At 33.5% G+C, this 26,009-nt stretch overlaps 1 protein-coding gene across 1 annotated transcript; it reads right to left on the reverse strand.

Annotated features, from left to right (window-relative positions):
- Window positions 1-56: 56 nt before the first annotated feature.
- LOC130897621 (uncharacterized) lies at window positions 57-26,009 on the reverse strand. The gene is made up of 4 exons (XM_057806558.1): window positions 25,946-26,009; window positions 25,689-25,881; window positions 6,938-7,060; window positions 57-740 (listed from the first exon to the last, which is right to left on the reverse strand). The coding sequence occupies exons 2-4, from the start codon at window positions 25,750-25,752 to the stop codon at window positions 532-534; spliced, it is 396 nt and encodes a 131-aa protein (XP_057662541.1). The 5' UTR covers window positions 25,753-25,881; window positions 25,946-26,009; the 3' UTR covers window positions 57-531.

Genomic DNA, 26,009 nt, shown 5'->3' on the forward strand with positions numbered 1-26,009 from the left:
GCAGAAGAAAGTTATTATGTCTCTGTGAGGATAAAGGTAAATTATATTGAATAGAGTTGAAGAAATGCGTAAATTTTATTAGAAACACGTTAACAGCTAATAATTAAGTTTACGAAAACTATGATCGGTTTAACTGGAATTCAAGTAATCGGATATATGATACAATTTTTTTTATTTTGGATAAATGCGATCAACTGGCAGCTTATTTTTGTTTTATGGACTTGAAAACCTGTAAGCTGGTAAATCGCTGATAACTGCTTAATCATTATTATTAACAAAGCTTGCATAGCTGAATTGAGGTCTATGATCACAGAAAAATTCATTATAAATTAATTCACCAATCTGAACTGATGAAAATTTTTGTAGATTCTAGTTTAAATTTGAAATTTTAATCAAAAACTAAACGCAACGTTCAGTAACTCTGATAAAAACCTCGTTATAGGTTAAAAGCCGCAATCAGTTGATAGGATCATAGTTTCCGAAACACCCTATTATCTTATAATCAAATTTTGATCTGACAAATGAAATTGTTTAGAAACAATTCAAATAAAAGTATAATGCAGTAACGAAAGATGTGAGAACGGTTACGGCTGATACATTGACAGTTTCTCCAGAATTGCAAAGATTCGAGTTACATGTGGTACATGTGGTTAATGTTCTGTGTAGTGATTGTAGAGCTTTTTCAGTATCGCAAACTGACTCAGGAGCGCATCTTCGATGTATGGTAGAGATATTATATTCTGAAACGAAATATTAAGGTTATTAAGGATAATAGAATATTTGCTGTATTGATTAAGACAATTCACCGTTAAGTTAATATTCAAAAACACCACACGGTATTATAAAGATAATCATAATTAGGGTTCACACCAGCAATGAAAATTTAGTGGTCCAAAAGGACCACTCAAGTTATGATTTAGTGGTCCAAAAATATAACGTGGTAGACAAAAGTAAAAAAATTAACATATGCATGCTACACACACTTTTATACATATTTTTACGGCATATATAAATTCTTTTATGCAAAAACACCAAGGTAAATATAAAACATAGGTTTTTTTAAAAATATTTTGGGCGACAAATTTGTCGTCGATGTGTATGATTTTGGCGACATTTCTTGATGATTTGGCGACAATTGTCGCTATGTCGCCATGCTGGCGTGAACCCTAATCATAATAATGATCTTATGGAGTATATTTTATTGGCATTTAAGATTTGAATGATGCGCCAGTTGCCCATCTTAGGACAGATAGACGGATTTAGGCTTAATGCCGCCCTAGGCCCTATCTATCGCGTCGCTTTTAATGTTGGAATACATTTTATTAATTTTCATACATTATTTTTAATCAAAATTTGAAATAAATGTATATAATTTTTTATTATAACTGATAAATATTAGAAATACATAAAAATTAACGTTAAACTAATAAATAAATATGTTTTTTTGGTATTCATCAATTTCAAAATTTCCTTTTCTTCATACTGTATTGTAAAGTGGACTTTACAGTACTAATTTGAGTCCTTGTACTTCACACTACTCTTAAATGGACCCTCGTATTTCTTACGCCAGTCGCAAAACATCGCATATTCTTTTTCGTACCTTTTCGAAGACTTAATTAGAATAATAAGCCCTACTGCTTCCACACTTTTCTCAGCAATTTTATTTGTATTATCAATCATTCTTTCGGAAAATATTTTTTGTATTTCCAAAAATTCAATATGTCTTTCTATGTTTACAAAATTACCTTAGTGACTTCTGTTAATTTTTATTTTTTTTTAAATAATAGGAGAATAATAAAAGGAGCTATTTTTCAGTAAAATTGTCAAAGATGACATTTCGTATTTTAATATAATTTTGCTTTTTATTTAAAACCGAAAACATATTACGATATACGTACGTGAACCGTGAAGTTATTATTACGGTACTCGTTTAGATATTCTTGACCCGGCTCCTCCGTCGCCTCGACCATAAACATCTATTACGTACCGTACTAAATCACTTCCCGGACTTTTAACTAAATAAGTATTTCCTGGCTCTGGTGTGCGCAAAAATATCAATTATATCATCATATTTAAAACTGCATCATAATGCAAAAACATTAAGTTTATCTCAACATATACTTGCACGTAAATAGGTTTGTTACGAAAGCGTCTCTGTCCTGGAGCCGGTCATGTCTAGATGTGAAGCAATTTTAAAATTTGGCGAATGCATGCTTCGCCTTTCACATACTTTCTATAAACCGCGGAATCCGTTTGAACGTTGTTTTATATAAGTTTTTATTATAGCAGGCGGTTTATTTACATTTATTTTTTTTGTTTCCTCATTTTTTAGAAGTTTTGAGTATTCTTTTGGAATATATATATATATATATATATATATATATATTTCTTCAATTTCTCATTTCTGAGACCTCATGATATATTAATGCATCTAAATGTTCTTGATTTCAGGTCTCTAAATTGAAATCTAACATACCAAAAAATAAAAGAAGAAATATTATATATCAAGTGCCTTGTACTAATTGTGACGCTGTCTACATAGGGCAAACATCTCAGTATGTGAAAAATAGACCAAGAGGTCATCAATATGATAAAAAATCGAACTGTATTAACGAACCAGAAAATATAAAAAACAACAAATTCAATTATTAAGATTCAAACATTGTAGAAACGGAATCTAATACACGAAAAAGAGAATTTTTAGAAATTGATAAAAATGATAAAAAAGATCTAAATAATTTAAGTAAAATTTAAAGCTCTATTTTGTAGTTGATTTTATCCTTATTTTGATATAAATCAATAGAAATAAGCAAATTGTCAGTGTCAATATCATATTTTGATAGAGACTTAAAGAAAAATCGAAACGTCAAAATTTATCTTCTTTTAATAAAAAACTATCAAAAAAAACTAATTTTGAAACAGAAGGGACCTAAAATTACCATAGCAACGAACAATAAATTATTAGAGGTGTCAATGTGAAGTTTGACGTCAAAAAGTGAACCGGAGAAAAAATATGTCCACCGAAATTGTGAAAATCGAAAAATTGGAGTATCGAGCCATCATCAAGTACCTGTATTTAAACGATTTAAGAGGTAAGCATTTTACGAAGATATGTTTAATATCCTTGGTGATCAATGTCCTTCGTAGGTGATGGAATGGCGACACTCTGGTTCTCCAAGACCTAAGAAGTTTCGTGTCCAAAATCTGCTGGAAAAGTTCTTGCTTCAGTTTTTTGGGATTGCCATGGAGTAATCGTGATTGATTTTTTGAATAAGGGTAGAACAGTAACTGGAGATTACTATTCGACATTACTGACCACTCTACAGTAAAAAATTAAAGTGAAAAGACGCGGAAAGATATCCAAAAGTGTTTTGTTTTTGCAGGACAACGCCCCTGCACACAAATCTCATGTTACCATGCAAAAATTTCGTGATTTAGGGCTTGAATTACTAGAACACCCCCCTTATTCACCGTCCGACTATCATCAACTGAAAAAAAAGTTTGAAGGAGTTTCTTAAGGAGTTTGTGTAGGGCAGTTCAGTTAATTCATAATAAATGTAGAACATACCGAAATAACAAAGTGATCGAAGAATTTAAATAAATAAATAATCAAATAAATAAATTTAAATAAATAAATAAGTTAGTTAAGTGAATTATATTATGAGTTAGTTTAGTGTATTGTATTTGAATAAATGAAGAGCATAAGGGGGTCATCCCATGTCATGGGCTCAAAAAAATCGATTTTTTTTCAGAAATTGCTCTCTTAACATGTCTAGAATACTGTAGTAAAGTGATTTTTGAAAATTCGAATTCATTTTAAAGATATAGTAGGTAGAAGAAAGAGCTTAAACAGAAATTTCTAGAGGAAGAGGAAGGAATTTTCATATGAACCAGGCATCCGCCGATTGAGAGTAAGTTGAGATTTTCATAGTTTTAAATGGACTTGAAACTTTAAAGCTTTTGAAAGATGGCATTGTATATGTGTGTAAATATGAAAAGGTTCATTTGTGGAAGAAAGCTGAGCCAAAATCACATGTTATTCATGACGACAATGAAAACAATTGTAGCTTGCTATCAAATAATGATGCTTCAACTATCTCTGATATAAATGGCGATACGATAATCGATGACTGCAGCTTTAATTCTGTTGAGACAGAAACTATCAATGAAACAGTAGAGCCTGAAATAGTAAATCTTACAAACACAAATTTTTCTGAGGATACAAATACCGTCATTGTTGATGACAATTCGCAGGTCATAAATGAACCTGAAGAGTTTTCTTTTCATTCAATAGAAAGAATTTTAGAAGCTCAGCCACTACGTAAAAATTGTAGTTGGACAGTCATAACACATACTTTTATGTCGTTATCCTACATAAGTTCAAAGTTGTAATTGGTTTGTTCCATTAAAATTGATAAAGATTTGAAATTAACGGTAAGAACTTTAAATGGAAATAATTATTTCGATAATAACATAAAATTTTTCTTTCGTTACAGATAATCAATGCTAAAACAAACATCGTTATAAATATGAATGTAAATATCTGTTCTTATTCGTTGGCGACGCCTCCAAAAGGCTCAAATGTAACTGCGGGATAGTTATTAGGATCATTAATACAGACTAAAGAATCATTTGAAGCGAGTAATGTTAATAAAGAAAACTGGAATAAAAAAATTGATATTATTATTGAAAATACGCCTGAAAATAGCAGTAGTACAGAAGTAAATACTGATGCTGACTCTAATAATGTAATCGATAATAATAACAATGATGATGATTATGAGGACGATAATGATAAAAATAACAATATCAATAATTACGATGGTAATGATGATGATAATAACAATAATTATTACAGCAATAATAATGTTAACGATTGTGATAATAGTTATAAATCTTGAGGTGATCATAAGGATGGTGATAATAAAAATGAAGTGTCTTTGAACTCGGTGGATCCTAGATATGAACACGATTATGACATTGCTCAAACGAGAGATTATGTGGTCTCATATATTGCGGGATATGTAGCACGTAAAATGGGTCGGTTTACCAAGTGCTTTGATTGCACAGATTCTATGCAGTCAATAGTAGTAACGGCTCGTGATAAATTCATTAAATTAATGGATAAAGGTGCATTAATTTATCCTAGTGAAAATTATTTAATTTAATTAGAAGCTTGGAAGGAGTAGTATTGATGATGGTTGGTACAGAAACAGTACAGTACAGTACAGTACAGTACAGTACAGTACAAATAACTCGTTTTTTGTTGGCTGTGATAAGCATAAGAAAGAATTAACGAAAAAGATCATTGATAATTTCTAAATGATGCGAAGACATTTTCTTGTCAAATGTTTTAATAAAAGTGCTACAGAAAGAAAAATTAAATGTAAAAAATCTCGTAAAAATTCTAAATTATATTGATAATAAAAATTATTTATCACTTTTATATAAATATTTAATTGGGTTTTTGAATATTTAACAAGTTTTATTTGTGTCTAATACTATTTTAATAAATAACATGTTTGACAATATTTTTTTAATTATTTTTTTATCAATTATGTTTATCGTAATACTGAAAAGAATAGACAAAATTCGGTAATTTTTAAAAATAGCAACAAAACTTCCCGCGTAAGAATTTAAACGAGTACTTCTTGAAAAATGGCGCACTCTTCCGGTAAAAAAATCAGTCGCCTATATTGAGACCATTCGTTTAACATTACGTTCAGACCAAAGATTATATATACGTTGTTCATTCAATAATCTTGGTTGTTTCTCGATACATGATTGCAACTTAGTTTTAGAATCCAGATTGACAAACATTCAAAAATAACACCAAAAAGTAAGCTTTTAGATGTGAGCCAGTCACAGAGGTGGCGTTGAAAATCGTCCTGAAATTCTCCTATTCCAGTGCACTTAGTGAGTGTAACGAACGATTAGTATCGACAGAACTTCTTGTTATATTAAGGTTAAGGCAAAAGAGAAACCATCAAATTCTTTGAAATTATACAATTCAGATTTAATCAAACCGTTCATAATATTTATTACATTCTCAGCCCACCTCGCTAACTATTGGCTGAATTGTTAATTTTTGGACAACAATAAAGTTTTTTAATTCGTCCTGATACGGGATGATGCTACCTGTCCGATACAGAAATATAAAAAAATAGTCTTCTAGGAAATTTTTTTATATTACTTGATTGGTTCAGTCTTACGGTCATAGGTTCATAGGTTTTACGAGGGTCACAAATATGTTTTATTCTGACGTATTTATGAATATACATATAGAGTATGAGCGTATACAATTGCCGAGAATTTATGAACTCAATTTTAAAAAAAAGTTTGTTTAGACATTACAAGAAAAATGATTCATAATTTTCTCAACGATTTGTTTGTTTTGTTAACGCAAATTATACTTACTCGTATATACCTAATTCCTGCCAAAATATTTGTAATTCAATACGATTACAAAAAAATGTCAATTGTTAATCAATAAACAACGTACAAAACATTTATTTACAGCTTCTATTTTAGTACTGTCTCTAAAATTAATCAACTGAAATAATGTGTAATTTGTCTATTGAATAATATCCAACACCTTTTCATCCTTCTTCTCTCCTGGTACAACTAAAACATCTTAAAAGATGACGACATCTATTGAATGAATTAGTAGGAAAACCTGAGATCAATTAGCTAATAATGAGAGATGATTCATATTATTTTGATGTACATCTATTTATAAAGACAATATTCAATCCAAGTTTTTGCTATAGTAGATTGCATAATATTTCAATGGAATATTTAACGATTCTGATTCTAAATCGGTATAATTGTGAATAAAATACAAATCAGTATATTATTATTATTATTGATATATAAATCCATAGACTTCAAAAATGAACTAGAATTCTTATATTGTTTCGAAAAGCAGTCTACATACCTTTCCAAATATATTTAGCACACACAAAAGATCCCGTACAATTTTCAGTAAGAACGTTTCTCACATTTTTTTCACATTGATTTCCCATTCGCTCTTCACATTCGTAACAAGTGATAGACAAACCTGCAAAAAAATAACAAAATTAAGTTTCAAACATAGGTGTGAATGCGATTACTATTTAAAAAAATGAAAACAGTGACATTTTTGGATTTTTTTGCTTAGAAATACAAGGTATGGATATTTAATAACGAGACTGGTAATATAAACTAATTTTTCTTTCATATCATGTATGTTTATTTATTATCACTTTCAATATACCCCCCCCCTCTATCTATGCATATAAAAAAGGTATAAAAATTACTTTTTTTATGATTTTTGGAAGGCAAGTACAAATTTGACGTTTCGACTACTTTCAGTCTCTATCAAAATATGATTTGACTGTTCCAATAGTTTTAAGTTATGTGTCTAAAAACATGCTTTAAAAAATGAATCATCCAGATGAACTATCGTACTATTTACTTGATAATCAATATATTCCTCTACCTAGTGTAGCATGTTCCCACCTAACTACTTTTAAATAGCCTTGTAAAGACTAAACTTCCTATTACTTCAGAAAACCACAATAATTAACACGTTTACTGCCATAAATTGCTTTCTTTTCTAGGACGCCAACTACGAGTTACCTCGTCCGGTGTTTACTTGCCATTTTTGTGCAGCTACGATTAAACTCAGAATATATAAGTGCTAATATCGATTGATGGCTTCTGGGAAAAAAACAAAAAGTCAATGCTGGTTGCTTGAACAGGATATTTATTAAAAAACGAACAAAAAATATAATTATAAAAATTAGTTCAAATTCACGAAATAAAATAATATTTTATTGTTTGTGGAACTTCTTAAAACAATCTTCTGGCTTTTTTTTACATGCTGGACAGAAATAACGCGTTTTGCCACGTTTTTTGCTTGCGTACATATACTACATGACTTTGTCGGACGCTGCTTTTTTTCGGTAGGTAGTAGAGTACTTTAATTTTTGCCCAAGCAGGTCGCTGGCCTCACTCGGAACCTTCCTCTTTTATCCAGGCTTGGGACCGGCTAATCAATGCACCCAACGCAATCATAGACATCCAGGATGTAGTGAAGTGGGCGAGAAATCGGAGAAGAGAATGAAGACACCACGTAAACCGAATGTCAGAAGACAGGTTGGCAAAGATTGTAAAGCAAGAAAAACCGAATACATCCCGACCGCTTACAAGATGGTATGAAAGCTGGTCTTCATCATCCCAGCTGCAGCTAGGCTACCATTGATGCAAACATAGGACTAATGATAAAGAAGAAGAAGAAGAATTAAGTTATGTTGACAATCTTGATGATATACTTGTTAAGCTGATAATGAAAGTACCAATAAATACTACTAGTTAATAAATATAGTTTTAATAGAACAATAAACAACGATACTGACAATTTGCGAATTTATATTAATCAATAGATCACCCACATCAGCCATAATCAAAGAGTGCTCTGCAGAACCTCATTCAAATAACTTACTTAGATATTACTAAATAAAAATGGAAAGTTTGCTTAAAGACTTTAAACGGGTTGCAACAAAATCTTCTAACGAAGGCGAAGGTTTAACAGCAGGAATATGTAGCAATTCCAGATAAAGGTAGTGATATAACGACGTCATGCTCCCCGATTTCAAAGCCGAAGAAAAGGAAATATCAATTTCTAACGGCGCACCTCTCTGCTTCCTAATAGTTCTATGATGCTCGCCAAGATGCGCCGAAATTTAGAAACTGTACACCCTGAGTTTAAAAACACAAAAAAATAAATTTGTTTCTGCGTAAAAAAGAGGATTTATTGGAAAGTCAAAAAACTATGATGCACACAACGCAAACGATACAACGAGAATTTGATGAAACCACGTATGATGGACATAACAAAATGTATGCTCGACGATAAATCCGCAAACCATCTTTCTACCGTACCGTATCAAACGATACTGTTTCTCGGCGAATTCATGATCTGTGTCATGTCAAACAAGAATTAGTTACACGTCTACAATTCGTCTTGCAAATGAATGAGTCGACCGGTCTAGCCAATTTGCTGGTTATTGTGAGATATCCATATGACTCTTCTTTTGAAGAAGACATGCTTATGTGTTCACCGCTGCCTATGAACACTACGGAGATAAAATTTTTAATAAATTAAACATATTTTTCTTAGTTGAAATGATGGCATCAACATTTGCACAGATAAAGCCAAGCCGATGACTGGCAGAACAGCAGGAGCAGTGTCACGAATAAAAAATAAAGCGCCTAATTGCAATTAAAGTCTTTGTATCCTGCATAGACAGGCACACAAATGCCGCCAAATCTAAAATTAGTTCTCGATGAAACGGTGAAAATAATAAATTTCATCAAATCACGACCACTTCAATCCCGATTGTTCTCATTATTGTGTGAAGATTATGGCAGCAAACAGAAAAAACTGCTGCTCTATATAGAAATGTGATGGTTATTCGAACTTATAGCGGAATTAGAAACGTTCTTTTCAGATATTTCTTTGAATTTGAAAGATCGTTTGTATGATTGAACATGGTTGTTCCGCTTGTCTTTTCTGGCGGATATCTTACAAAAATTGAGCAGATTGAATTTATCATTACAATGTAAAGAGACAACAGTGGTCCAGGCTTGCAACAAACTCACTGTTTTCAAAAAAGTAAATAGATTTTTTAATTATTTGCGTTGATAAGAAAGAAATAGAAAGCTTTACGACACGCAATGAGCTTGTTAACGATTGCGATTCAGAAATGTTTTAAGATGATATATTTGAAGAATTGTCCCAGTATCTCACTGCAATGCGCGCATCTTTGGAGATGTATTTTCCCGAGGAACAGAATACAAAAATGAAAATGAATTCATGGATACAAAATCCTTTTCTATCCCATGTGCAAAAGCCCGAAAGTATGTCAAACGAGATATATAAGTCGTTATTAGAAATGTCATCAGACATAAGTATGGAGTCATTGTTCAAAACGACGCCGACGCCTTTCAATGGTTTTTTGATTAGAATCCGTGATAAATATCCAATGCTTGCCAAAATGGCCTTAAATGTTCTTCTTCTGTTCCCAATAATATATTTGTGCGAAATAAGATTTTCCATCTATGTAGCTGCGAAAACAAAATACCGCAATATACTGGACGTCGAACCTGACATGAAACTTCTATTATCTACTATCAAACCTGACATCAACCAATTGATGAAAAACTGTTTCATACCTCTCATTAGATTCTTTAACTTTTTTCCAGTGTACCTATCCATATTATGATTATTGATAAAGAATGCGCATAAAGACGTATTGGTTCTATTTTAGGGTTCCGCGAAGTATTTCGCTTTCTAAAAAGGTTCCGTCACCATAAAAGTTTGAGAGCGACTGACCTACATCATGAATATCAAAATAAAAATGAAATTTAAATAGGAATCTGTTTTAAACAGAAAAATTAATTTTGCTTTAGTTTTTACATCTCAAAAATATGTAACAACCAGTTCTAAAAATTCTCTTTTATTTGAATTTATGTTTTTTGTGTTATTTCATGGTATATTTTAAGTCTTTTTCAAAATATGATATTGACACTGACAATTTACATATTTATATTGATGAACAGTCACCTTAATCATGAATATCAAAATAAGAATAAAATCAAAATAGAACTTTGTTCTAATAAGAAAAATTAATTTTTCCTTAGTCCTTACATTTCAAATATGTAGCAGTAATTAAATAAATTATTGGTAGTTTTATTAGAATTTATAAAATAGAGCTATAAATTTTACTAAAATTATTTAGGTCTTTTTTATCATTCATAGCTTTTTCGTTCATATGAATGTGAACCATTTCTAAAAATTCTCTTTTTTGTGTATTAGAGTCCGTTCCAAGAATTTCATGATTGGTTAATGAATGAATGAAACAATGAATTGGCTATTTTTTTTATCATAATGATGACCTCTTAGTCTATTTTATAAATACTGAGATGTCTGCCCTATGTCAGTGTCAATATCATATTTTCATAAACACTTAAAATTAGTCGAAACGTCAATTATTTATATAAACCTTTTGAAAATTACTAAAAAAAAAACTTTTTTGAAACATATTGTGTGCTAAATAAATAGAAATTCGATTTAAATTTGGCGTGTAACAATTTGGCGCCATTTAGGCCCGCTCATCGTGTTGGGATAGGCTAGGACAGGGATGGGGAAACTACGGCCCGCGGGCCATCTCCGGCCCGTAAAGCGTTGAAATCCGGCCCGCGACCAGCAAACAAAAGTTAAGTACAATTTTTTTTTATCAGAAATTACTTCTCATGAATTGGCAGTAAAGGCAGTACACGTCGGGCATAAAACCCGTAAGTCCGACTGTCGAACGCACTACCCATTTGAGGCAACTATTTTTGAACACCAGCAAATTGGAATTTTATAAGTCCTTATCTCGGACACAATACCCAAATATAGTGTCCCACGCCCAGAAAATAATGACTATGTTTGGTACAAGCTATTTGTACGAACAAACGTTTTCAATAATGAAAAAATTGTCTTCGTAATACGTCACATGACCTCCTTTTTTCATTGTTAAAAATTTCAGCATCACAAATGGAGCCGGCTTATGATGAAGTCATGCAGAAACAAAAACAGTTCCACATGTCACATGTTCCCACAAAGACCAGCGCCCCTCAACCTTCTACTTCGCAGCTAATTAAAGTTCAATTAATTGCAATTGAAAATGTTATTTTTTAATATTGCACAATAAATTAGTATTTCAGAAAAATTATGGCAATATTTTTATTTTAGTAAATAATGTAATGCCTCAACTTGGCCCGCCATATATTTCGTTAGCAAAAATTGGCACGCGAAGAAAAAAGTTTCCCCATCCCTGGGCTAGGAGGTCGTTCCTTTCAATGTATCCTGGTCGGAAGCTGTTGACAACCCTCCGATAATCTTAACGAATATCGCAATCGAGCTATCGAAAATATTCGAAAAATTTTTTTCACTCAAAATTCGACGAATTTTCTAAAGAACCACTCAAGATACGCTCTCTTGATTTTCAGCAAATTTGTAATATAATCCTAGAAATATATTATGTAATATTGAATAAATTATATATGGGGCGATAAAGTAATTTCTGTCTTGTAGTGTGAAATAAAACACTTTTTTTCAAACAAAGAATAGTTTTTATTCAATTATATATTATTCCATTTGCTTAATGACCTTTTGCAATCGTTCTTTCAGCTTCATTATTTCGCGCTCATAAAATTTCTGATCCTTATCAGCTAAAAACTGAACCAAGTGCGATTGAAGGTCATCGTTTGACCATTCAAAAAATTTTGCAAACTTCCAAATAAATGGTAATCAGATGGTGCCATATCATGACCAATGGTTCCAGAAAGGGTTGGTTTCATTCCGTTTAAGGTGCATATCGCATAGTAAATCTATAATTTTTGATTTCCTATCGGAGCATAAACTAATTTATCTATGGATATGATGAATATTATAGACTCACATATTGTGGAAAAGTTTTTGTAAAATATAATGACTAATATGAATTATTTATTCAAATTCTTTGTAATCTATATTCGCACTATTAAACGTTGGTAAACCTATTTACATTATACCTAATTATGCAATAAATTTAAAATGGCATATTCAGCTGTATTTACTAAATTCGGTGTTATCACACGCACTTGGACAACATCCTCACTTTCCATTTCAAATATTTTTAAATACGGTATTAAACCCAAAGCAATGCGTTTTTGATAAGACTTCCGTATCATGCCGATGACGGAAGTGGGGTTTGGTTATTTAGGTTGAGTTGGAGGTGAGAACTGAAAATAGGGCAACTATTCATTGCGGAAATGAGAACAGGCGGAGTGATGAAAAAGTAGATCTACACCTGTAATTGGACAAAAAATGTATTGAAATAAAAAAATTGCATGAAAGGCTTACAATTTGACAAGAAATTTCTTGAAATAACCCAGAGGGTTTGAAGGGACACGTAGAAAGCTCGGGTTGTGGAGGACTTAACTTTTTCCGTTTTTTGTAATGAGCAATACCCACTAAACTTCATCTCTTCTACTGGAACCGTCCTAGTGGACTTCTACCGTTTCTTGTTTTTTATTTTTATTTTTACTTGGGCATCTCTCTCGTCCTTTTCACTTTTTCTTTGGATATCTGCTTTGTTTATCTCTTGTCATCAAAGAAATTAGTTTGTATTTGTTCAGTGCTACTACAATTTTAGTTTCCACCGGTTTTCTTATTGTATTCCATTTATGACAATGGAACAGAGTATGCTTAGGTGTAACTTTACTATCGCAGTAGATGCAGGTGTCCTTTGTCTTCGCTAGTCTTTTTTGATAAGCGCAGAAGGGGATCCGTGTTCTGTTAGTACAGTTGGCAAAAAATAATCCTGTCTTTTGTGTGAGTAGTTAATCCATATATCCACTTCTATATTGGGGATAAACTCTTTTGTCCATTGACCTTTGGTCTCATTTCAGTCCCATTTTGTTTACTATTTTATTAATGTCATTTGTTTGCCACCTACTTATTCAATTTGGTTTCATTATTCCAGGATTAGGTCTATTGGAGGGATTCCGGTGAGGACTTGGATTACCGCCGTTGATATAGTTCTCTATCCGCTAGCGACTCGTGGTAGGGTTTTTCTCTGGATTCCCTTTGTTATTTGCTGGTATTTTTTTGTATCTAGTTGTATGCCCATATCGAATATCTATACAAAAATAGCGAGTCAACAACCCTGCAAAGAAATCTCCTTATCTTTTCCTTCAATGTACCGCATTATCCTCATGAGAGCGTTTGGTTTCTCGTTTTTCACATGAGCTCTAAAATTGATATCCTATCCTAGGTATTTTCTTTCCTTCAAATATGATATTTCTTATATCTCTCAGCCCGCTAAGTATAACTTCTTGTGTTTTTTCTGATGGCAATCTTAGTTCGTTTTTCCCTCCAACCATTTATTTTCCGAAAGCTACAGTTGCCTTGTCAATTAAAGCCTCCTTTTTCCTGGCTCTAAACAACTTCTAGGTCATCAGCGACATCGATTGTATCCACCCCATACTCATGATGGGTACAGTATCATTACTAGAAGTAACCTCGTTAGTAGTTCTTCAAATATGAGATTTTTTTGTTCCTTAGTTCTCTCAGATATGTGTCCATGGTGCTGAATTGAAGGCAACTGTTATGAATGCACACCATCGCGCTCTCCCTGAAATTGTTGTCTCGTGGTGATGTCTACCACCTTTTCTACAGCTTGTATTGTTTTTTTTTTCAACTTCGTCTTCTAGTCTTGTTAGTATTGTTTTGAGAAGAGGTTCGAGTTGTTTGGCTACTATATCGATTATATAGACCCGTCTATAAGCGTTTGGGTGGTCAAAAGGTTTACCTGGTTTATGGATTAATACTAGTTTAGCTACTTTCTTACACTGCGGGGATTCTTGTCTAATTAGTAGCCTGTTCATGACCTGTAAAATAGCGTCTGGTGCTACGGCTACGATCTTTTTCACATGTTCACAGCTTCAGTGGGGATTCCATCCAGTCTCGGGGCTTTTCTTGTTTTTAATTTTTTACATGCCTCTATCAATTGTAAAAGTGGAGTGTTTTTATGATTTTTTTTTGACACTCGTCAATATCAAAAGTAGCTTCTGTTGTCTTTATCTGTTTCATCACTATCTTATACTCTTTCCTTTTTCCTTTCTAATATGGTTTTTAAGCTCTTTTTTGTCTGTCTTGTAGACTTCCGCGGATCTCTTCGCTGCCCTGAAACGAACTCTCGATCATGTGACACTGTTTCATTGACAAAACTGTATTCTGACTAGCAGATGTATCTTTGTACTTTCCTTTATATTTTTTAAGATAAATCGGCGACTTTCGTAACAAACTTTTCATCTGAAATCTTCTGAGCAGTCCAATCTCCAACAGCCAATGGCCCTCAAGGACTCGGCCTTTATAGAACTTATGGCTACCAAATATAGCCTCATATTTGCACTAAAGTACCCTGTACTCTAATCTTTCTGTTACTCTGCTGATTTAGTTACCGCTCTATTATGACTTCTCTATAGTAACTGTTTATAACGATGCTCTACTACCTTCTTGCGCGAACTTCTTTATTGCAGTTGTATACGAGTCCTCAATGCCGAAACTGTAACGATACATACTTCTTAAGGTTAGTCAATGCCTCTCGAGGTGTGTTGTTTGCCTATTGTTTCACTAACCTCAACTCTTGTCATCGATCCTCTATTTATGTCCAACATTATAGGTTTGCGATAATATGAGCATTGGACTTACGTAATAGCCCATGTTCTTGAGACCATACTATGACATTTGGTTGGTCACAAATGACCTCTTCCTTCAGCAACACCAACTCATTTTTCGACTAAGTATGAATCTAGAACGATTACCATTAATTGCCGAATTTTAGATTCAATCCAGGACCACAGGTTACGCAATGTCAAGCACCTTAATCAATTGTGATATTGCATGAATAAAAGTTTATTACAATTTTAATTTTTAAACATTTTCCATATTTCGCAAGTCACCGTCACCATCTAAAATATGCGTTGACATGCGCGGATCCAGATGTTCAGAAATTTATTAAAAACATTTTTGCTCGTATCGAACTACTATTGAAGTTGCTGGAACGTAAAACCTATAATTGTTACTTGAGCTTAACACCGTTGGAACGCATTTTTCATATATCGCATGATCAAGTAGCTACAGACAATCTAGTTTACTCCACCACTACACCAACACTCATAATTACATTGTTTGGCGCGCGTTTCGATAACCAAGAAGTATCTACAGAGACTGAAAGTAATCGGTTTACCTTCAGTCTCTGAGGACGATAACTTGGTTATCGAAACGCGCGTCAGACAATGTAATTGTGAGTGTTGGTGTAGTGGTGGTTTAAGCAGTATATTCAGTATGAATATCATCAACGGTTCCAGAAATTCCAACTTAAAAAAACGATTCCATAGGCAATACGAAATTGCCATGGATTTATAAAAAGTCTTTAAGACCATGTTGATCGCGATTGCTTTTACTGCTAGACATAATATACTATTTAATATCGATTGCATCATCCATGTTGAGTCACTGTGAACGGTAGTGTCTGAAATGTGTGACTTTTCAATTTCACTGTTGTCGTTACAACTTAATCTTTATTTATCAAATATAAATCAAATGGAACAAAAAGATGTCGACAAAAATAAAATTTTATTGAGATTATATCTTAGTTTGATATATTACTATACCGGGTGTCCCTTATTGGAGTCGTATCATTAGAATTTCAAAGCGGTAATGGTAATTTTATACTTTCACGGATTTAATAAAAAAGTTATAGGAATAAAAAAATGAAAACTTATATTGGTTTCAAGGCTTTAAATGTTGTTGTTGTTGTAATTATTGATAAATTTTTTTCAAATAATTAAATGAAGTTGTTATATATTTTTTTTCGTAATCTAGACAAAAAAACGAACACATTGAAAAAAAATTTCTCTTAAAATTGACCTTTTTTCACATATAATCGGTTGTACCTTTTAATTAAGTAATAATTAAAGTTATATGTACAAAAACATTATTAAAATCACTTATTTTAATCAAGTGTACAATATAAAAAGTTAACTTAGAAAAATGGAAAATTTTCACCATAAAAAGTGGTGGGACGAGGGGGGTGTTTGAAAAGCAGACCAAATGTTAAAATTTGTTTTCAGCACACCCCCTTCCCTTAACTTAATCTAACCTGACCTAACCTAACCAAACCAGTTTTCATTTTTTTTATTCCCATATTTTTTTTCATAAATCCGCCGTAAAAACGATTTTTCGATTTTCTAGAGCCAAAAAACGAGGGGACAGCGAAAGTATAAAATTACCTATTAATATATAACGCCGAGGAGAGTATGTAGCTAAAGGTAAATGAAAAAAAGCCGAAGAAATGTTTGAATTTACAAATAATATGCAAGCAGAGGAAACTAAGACAAGAGGAAATCAATACGGAGAAGTAACAAGTATTTAGGTGTCTTTGTAAAGCGAGATAACGACAGTAAATTCGAGGAATAGAGTTTTTTAAGATACAAAGGATACTTACAAAATAAGAAAAATAGAACACTAAAACGGAAATATATAAAGCACAGATGAAAACAATAGTGATACGATGCTGAGATAGCGAATCAAACAATGAAATGAAGATATTCGGGAGAATAAAAAACAGTTATGAAACAATTTATTTGCCATTGGTAAAAATGGGGTAGCATTCCACAATTTTTCCATATAACATCGATTTGTATGAGAATTCTAAAGAAACAATCATTTTGTGAGCTAAAAACAGGTCAAATGAATACAACAAATATTGTGCACATAAATTTGATGATTGAAAAAACAAATTTTAAAAAGGAAAAACTCCTTTGATTTCGGAAATATACTGGATCTTAAATCCTTGCGTACATAGAAATCGGACCACTATAAACTTTTGACTTTAATTTGCTTTAATGTGAGGATAAATTTATGGAAACTTAGTTCATTTGTTTAACATAGTGGAATCAATACATTAATGCAACAATAAGCTATGGAATCGAGTTTGGGGTAGGAAGTCTAGCTCGAATTTTTCTCTCTAGCTCATCCTATAAATATTATACTGGATTTAGGTGAGGACTGTATGCTGGCTACTGCAATGTAATCTTGCACCGATTCTGACGGCGTGCGGACTAGCTTTATCATGCGTAAAGGTAAATTTGTCTCCAATGTAGTCGACGTAAGGTACCACACGAATTGCTAAAATCTCCTCGATATATCTATCTGCCGTTAAACCACTTCTTTTGTAAACACGATCGCCCCTACGAACAAACACAGGGTAAATTCGTGTTCTTATAGAAATTACACCCCAGATCCTATTGGAACCACCTCCATAAGCACTCCGCTCATCAAAGCATCAAGCTGCAAATCGCTCTCTTGGTCTTCGGTACGCTTTCTTTCTTCTGTCGCTACCATGGAGGCATATTATGGTCTCATCTGTCCATCTAGAAGATTTTTGCGTGCCATGGACGCTTCTTTACTTTATTTGATACACTGTGGTGATCTGATGATTTGCCTTTACAGGAATTATTGGGATCACTAAATTCCTTATACCATCATCTTCTACTCTTGGTTTTATACTAATTAGACAATGTTTGAAAAAGTGAAATTTTGCCCTTTTGCCCTAATAACATCTCTCATACAATTAGGCATAGATCTAATCAAATTAGTTGTTGTTTATTGTGGTATGTTAAGCTACTTTTCTTCTACTGCAACAATAAGTTATAGGATCGAGTTTGGGGTAGGAAGTCCAGCTCTAATTCTTTGTTCTATCGGATTTAGATCAAATCTTGCACGATTCTGGCGGTGTATGCCCTACAGAAAGATAAATTCTCCAATGTAGTCGATGTAAGGTACCGCATGAATTGCTAAAATCTCCTCGATATATCTATCTGCCGTTAAACCTCTTCTTTTGTAAACACGATCGCCCCTACGAACAAACACAGGGTAAATTCGTGTTCCTATAGAAATTACACCCCAGATCCTATTGGAACCACCTCCATAAGCACTCCGCTCATCAAAGCATCAAGCTGCAAATCGCTCTCTTGGTCTTCGGTACGCTTTCTTTCTTCTGTCGCTACCATGGAGGCATATTATGGTCTCATCTGTTCATCCAGAAGATTTTTGCGTGTCATGGATGCTTCTTTACTTTATTTGATACACTGTGGTGATCTGATGATTTGCCTTACAGGGATCATTGGGATCACTAAATTCCTTACACCATCATCTTCTACTCTTGGTTTTATACTAATTAGACTATGTTTAAAATAGTGAAATTTTGCCCTTTTGCCCTAATAACATCTCTCATACAATTAGGCATAGATCTAATCAAATTAGTTGTTGTTTATTGTGGTATGTTAAGCTACTTTTCTTCTACTGCAACAATAAGTTATAGGATCGAGTTTGGGGTAGGAAGTCCAGCTCTAATTCTTTGTTCTATCGGATTTAGATCAAATCTTGCACGATTCTGGCGGTGTATGCCCTACAGAAAGATAAATTCTCCAATGTAGTCGATGTAAGGTACCGCATGAATTGCTAAAATCTCCTCGATATATCTATCTGCCGTTAAACCTCTTCTTTTGTAAACACGATCGCCCCTACGAACAAACACAGGGTAAATTCGTGTTCCTATAGAAATTACACCCCAGATCCTATTGGAACCACCTCCATAAGCACTCCGCTCATCAAAGCATCAAGCTGCAAATCGCTCTCTTGGTCTTCGGTACGCTTTCTTTCTTCTGTCGCTACCATGGAGGCATATTATGGTCTCATCTGTTCATCCAGAAGATTTTTGCGTGTCATGGATGCTTCTTTACTTTATTTGATACACTGTGGTGATCTGATCATCTGCCTTTACAGGAATTATTGGGATCACTAAATTCCTTATACCATCATCTTCTACTCTTGGTTTTATACTAATTAGACAATGTTTGAAAAAGTGAAATTTTGCCCTTTTGCCCTAATAACATCTCTCATACAATTAGGCATAGATCTAATCAAATTAGTTGTTGTTTATTGTGGTATGTTAAGCTACTTTTCTTCTACTGCAACAATAAGTTATAGGATCGAGTTTGGGGTAGGAAGTCCAGCTCTAATTCTTTGTTCTATCGGATTTAGATCAAATCTTGCACGATTCTGGCGGTGTATGCCCTACAGAAAGATAAATTCTCCAATGTAGTCGATGTAAGGTACCGCATGAATTGCTAAAATCTCCTCGATATATCTATCTGCCGTTAAACCTCTTCTTTTGTAAACACGATCGCCCCTACGAACAAACACAGGGTAAATTCGTGTTCCTATAGAAATTACACCCCAGATCCTATTGGAACCACCTCCATAAGCACTCCGCTCATCAAAGCATCAAGCTGCAAATCGCTCTCTTGGTCTTCGGTACGCTTTCTTTCTTCTGTCGCTACCATGGAGGCATATTATGGTCTCATCTGTTCATCCAGAAGATTTTTGCGTGTCATGGATGCTTCTTTACTTTATTTGATACACTGTGGTGATCTGATGATTTGCCTTACAGGGATCATTGGGATCACTAAATTCCTTACACCATCATCTTCTACTCTTGGTTTTATACTAATTAGACTATGTTTAAAATAGTGAAATTTTGCCCTTTTGCCCTAATAACATCTCTCATACAATTAGGCATAGATCTAATCAAATTAGTTGTTGTTTATTGTGGTATGTTAAGCTACTTTTCTTCTACTGCAACAATAAGTTATAGGATCGAGTTTGGGGTAGGAAGTCCAGCTCTAATTCTTTGTTCTATCGGATTTAGATCAAATCTTGCACGATTCTGGCGTTGTATGGCTTACAGAAAGATAAATTCTCCAATGTAGTCGATGTAAGGTACCGCATGAATTGCTAAAATCTCCTCGATATATCTATCTGCCGTTAAACCTCTTCTTTTGTGAACACGATCGCCCCTACGAACAAACACAGGGTAAATTCGTGTTCTTATAGAAATTACACCCCAGATCCTATTGGAACCACCTCCATAAGCACTCCGCTCATCAAAGCATCAAGCTGCAAATCGCTCTCTTGGTCTTCGGTACGCTTTCTTTCTTCTGTCGCTACCATGGAGGCATATTATGGTCTCATCTGTTCATCTAGAAGACTTTGCGTGTCATGGATGCTTCTTTACTTTATTTGATACACTGTGGTGATCTGATGATTTGCCTTTACAGGAATTATTGGGATCACTAAATTCCTCATACCATCATCTTCTACTCTTGGTTTTATACTAATTAGACTATATTTAAAATAGTGAAATTAATGCATTAAGCAAATTGAGCTTTTTATTATTAACAAAAATGGGGTTATCAATAATTTAAAACTTAACACTCAATTTATTAATAATGGGTGTGACATCCTTTTGCCCTAATAACATCTCTCATACAATTAGGCATAGATCTAATCAAATTAGTTGTTGTTTATTGTGGTATGTTAAGCTACTTTTCTTCTACTGCAACAATAAGTTATAGGATCGAGTTTGGGGTAGGAAGTCCAGCTCTAATTCTTTGTTCTATCGGATTTAGATCAAATCTTGCACGATTCTGGCGTTGTATGGCTTACAGAAAGATAAATTCTCCAATGTAGTCGATGTAAGGTACCGCATGAATTGCTAAAATCTCCTCGATATATCTATCTGCCGTTAAACCTCTTCTTTTGTGAACACGATCGCCCCTACGAACAAACACAGGGTAAATTCGTGTTTCTATAGAAATTACACCCCAGATCCTATTGGAACCACCTCCATAAGCACTCCGCTCATCAAAGCATCAAGCTGCAAATCGCTCTCTTGGTCTTCGGTACGCTTTCTTTCTTCTGTCGCTACCATGGAGGCATATTATGGTCTCATCTGTTCATCTAGAAGACTTTGCGTGTCATGGATGCTTCTTTACTTTATTTGATACACGGTGGTGATCTGATGATTTGCCTTACAGGGATCATTGGGATCACTAAATTCCTTACACCATCATCTTCTACTCTTGGTTTTATACTAATTAGACAATGTTTGAAAAAGTGAAATTTTGCCCTTTTGCCCTAATAACATCTCTCATACAATTAGGCATAGATCTAATCAAATTAGTTGTTGTTTATTGTGGTATGTTAAGCTACTTTTCTTCTACTGCAACAATAAGTTATAGGATCGAGTTTGGGGTAGGAAGTCCAGCTCTAATTCTTTGTTCTATCGGATTTAGATCAAATCTTGCACGATTCTGGCGTTGTATGGCTTACAGAAAGATAAATTCTCCAATGTAGTCGATGTAAGGTACCGCATGAATTGCTAAAATCTCCTCGATATATCTATCTGCCGTTAAACCTCTTCTTTTGTAAACACGATCGCCCCTACGAACAAACACAGGGTAAATTCGTGTTCCTATAGAAATTACACCCCAGATCCTATTGGAACCACCTCCATAAGCACTCCGCTCATCAAAGCATCAAGCTGCAAATCGCTCTCTTGGTCTTCGGTACGCTTTAATTCTTCTGTCGCTACCATGGAGGCATATTATGGTCTCATCTGTTCATCCAGAAGATTTTTGCGTGTCATGGATGCTTCTTTACTTTATTTGATACACTGTGGTGATCTGATGATTTGCCTTTACAGGAATTATTGGGATCACTAAATTCCTCATACCATCATCTTCTACTCTTGGTTTTATACTAATTAGACTATGTTTAAAATAGTGAAATTTTGCCCTTTTGCCCTAATAACATCTCTCATACAATTAGGCATAGATCTAATCAAATTAGTTGTTGTTTATTGTGGTATGTTAAGCTACTTTTCTTCTACTGCAACAATAAGTTATAGGATCGAGTTTGGGGTAGGAAGTCCAGCTCTAATTCTTTGTTCTATCGGATTTAGGTCTGAATTCCATAACCCAAAAACCGAGTTCTGCAATGAAATCTTGCACGATTCTGGCGTTTCTGGTGTTTGGTCTGTAGAAAGATAAATTCTCCAATGTAGTCGATGTAAGGTACCGCATGAATTGCTAAAATCTCCTCGATTTATCTATCAGCTGCTTAACCTCTTCTTCCGTGAATACGGTCGCCCCTACGAATAAAGACGGGATCGGCTCGAGCTCCTACTCAAACCAAATCTGTTGTGCATTTTATTGGTAGCGCCTCAAAAGTTAACAGATAGTACAGACAAATTGAGCGATTTTGAACTTATACCTTAAATTAAATTGGAATTTTTGTTTTTCTATATTTTGGGAGGTTTTAGGATATTGAATTAGCCTAAGAACTCTTAACAAAATTACGGGTACGGATTTTCGAAATTTTGAAAGCGACAACTCGAAAACTATGAGGAATTAAAAAAACTGTTGTGACAGAAAATGTAGAGTACAAAATTTTCTACAAAAATTGTATTGTATTGCAGGTATTTGTTCCTGACCTCAAAATTTTCACCTTAAAATGGGTTTATACACTCAAATATATTTTGAATCGCGAATAACTCGGAAATTACGAGGAATTCGAAGAAAAGTTCTAAAGAAAAAAATATACAACATAAAACTCTCTACAGATTGGTCAAAATTTTCACCGTAAAATGGGTTCGTGTACTCAAAAACATTTTGAATTGCGAATAACTCGAAAATTATTAGTATTTCGGCATAAACTGCCGGGAAAAAATATGGAGCACAACTTTCTGTAAAAAGGTTTCAATTTTTTCCTAACCTCAAAATTTCCAATATAAAATAGGTGGCCAAAACTACAGAGCATAAAATGAGTACCCAAATATTTGTGAAAGAGAAACTATTAATAAGTCTATGAATATTGGAATAATAATCAACCGAAAAGATAGTGTTCCATGATCGCGTTTTTTAAAACTTAGTTCATTTGAAACCAATAAGTAGTCCATGTGTGTTATATACATGAAAATATTGATTATAACACGAACGACAAATCTCTCATTGGATTTTCTGGTTTATATGGAAAGTGATGAAATACCCATTGAAACCTCAAGTGCTTATGTGGCCAATATACCTCTTCATCTCGCAATATGAAGTCGAAAATTATGCTAGCTTACTCGAGTAGAAAATAAAGATCTTAACTACCATGATGTATTTTGATTTTTTGAAAACGAAGTAGTTTTTCAAAAGCTAGAGCAATTTCTATATGCGCCTGGAACGTAAATTGGTTTGAATTCGCACTGGCGGGAATGAGCGAGTAGATGCTACGCCTTGCGGCGCGCGTTGAGGGAGGGAATTTTGTGCTCTACATTTTTTGTTTAAGCAGTTTTTTTTAATTCCTCTAAGTTTTCGAGTTATTCTCGTTTCAAGATTCTTTTGAGTTACCAGTTCTAAAATATAGAAAACTCCTGCCCGTAGTTTTGTTAAGAGTTGCTAAAAATCAAAAACCTCTGAGAATCTAGGAAATCAAAAGCGTTCAATTTAATTTCGAGCTTAATCCTATTTTTCCTGTACTAAGAAAAATAGCAGTTTTTATCATTCACGTCCAAAATTGTTTCAATACTTTTTTTTTTATTAAATTGTCACTTTTCCTTTAAATTCTGTGAGTAGCCCAGAGTTATTATCAATTATTATCGCGAAGTCACATTTGAAAGCCAGATGACAGCAGAATCGTGTAAAAAGTCACGCAAATGTGCCGTGGATAAATATTGGATGTCAAACATCTGTATCTCATTTGACCGGTTGGTTTAATGGACAGTATTCAGTAATATCTTTTGGTAATCTAGTGATATAGCTCGAATCTACCAACCAGAAAAGCGACTGTTAGTTTTGCTTGACCAATATCAAAGGCTTTTTAAGAAAATATAGGCATATATTAAAATACGCGGAGGTGTATTCAGTAACAAAAACACCTCATAAGAAAGAAGTTCCTGTGCCTTTTCCAGTTTATGGTGTTGAAGAAAGTTCAAGCAGTTCCGAAAACGAATAGATTGAAACAGAATTTACAGCCTCTGTCTATTCTAAACCACCATATTTGATTAACCAATTGGAGTTTAATGATCTCATATGAGATTTGCATTTGCCCAAAGAAAAACCTGAAGTGTTGAATTCAAGACGAAAACAGTGGAATTTGCTTAAAACGAGAGTTAAAGTTACCGCGCACCGTAAACATCACAGTTCTTATGCTAATTTGTTTTCTAAATAGAACGACTTAGTGCACTGTAATGACATTGAAGGCTTGATGTTAAAACTAGGATATGAACTTGAATCAGAGAATTGGAGACTCTTCATTGCTTCCTCAAAATCAAATCTAAAGACTGTACTGCTCCATAACGAAATAAATTTCCATAACTACCTTTAGCTTTACCTTCACAGCAAACACCAATGGTTTATCTGTGCGGATTTGATTTTAGGATTACAAACTAAATGAAATACTGTTGCTTTTTATGCCGCCAAGAATTGTATATATTCATGGGTAAAAAATGTGAAAATTGAACCTTTGGTTAGCCTTGAAAAGATGATATTATCACCTTTTCAGATCAAATTAGGGTTAATCCAAATTTTTGTGAAATATATGGACAAAGATGGAACTGGTTACAAATGTTTGAAACATAAATTCCATTCTTCATTCTTCATTCAATATTTTGACATACATTATGGATTGGAATGTAATATGTCCTCGAAAATACACTTTTTACATGCCCACATAAAGTTTTTGCTGGAAAATATGGGCGCTTCAATTGACAAGCATGGAGAAAGCTTTCATCAAGATATTGCTGCAATTGAAAAGCGCTTCCAAGAGAAACGCTTGCAAACTACTGTTGATCTTTATTTAGAGATACTCTAGACTTCGAATATAGGAGACATATGAAATGGTCTAAGTTTTTTAGTGGTTATAATAAAACTGGAGTTTCATCTTTCGAAACAATAAATTTGTTTCTCACAAAATGTGACCTGACTAAATTATTTTCACCTTTCTTATTTAATTTTTTATTGTAAATCTTAACCATGAGCAAAAAATTGATAACTGTTTTGTTTCCTAATACATAAGAACGTGTATCTGTTTGGGACTAATTTCAATTAATGCAACAAAAACTGTTCACGACAGATATATCTTCATTGATCTTTATCATATTCGTGATTTTGGAATACTGTTTATGTTAAATAAATTAGAAACTGAAAAGTATACAACTTACCTATTGGAATGTATTGCACAAGTACAAATATAACAAGGGTAGGGCACAGCACTTTATATTTCATTTTCTATATTGTGAATAGTTCCAATTGTTGAAGAAAAAACGAATTTGTCATATATATGTTTCGTCGTTTATCGTGGATAGGTGACGGCACAACGTTCAATGTTAGCAAATATTACCAAAAAATAAATAACTGGAATAAAATACGAAAACAGATAAGATTACGAAGGCAAATATCGATGTAGTTATTGAAATACCTGTTGGAGTGGGGATATCTTGGAACATAATTTTTTGTGCGTGTAAACAGCTCAGTCATAATGA

This window comes from Diorhabda carinulata, chromosome 8, assembly GCF_026250575.1.
Source record: "Diorhabda carinulata isolate Delta chromosome 8, icDioCari1.1, whole genome shotgun sequence".
Lineage (NCBI taxonomy): Eukaryota > Metazoa > Arthropoda > Insecta > Coleoptera > Chrysomelidae > Diorhabda > Diorhabda carinulata.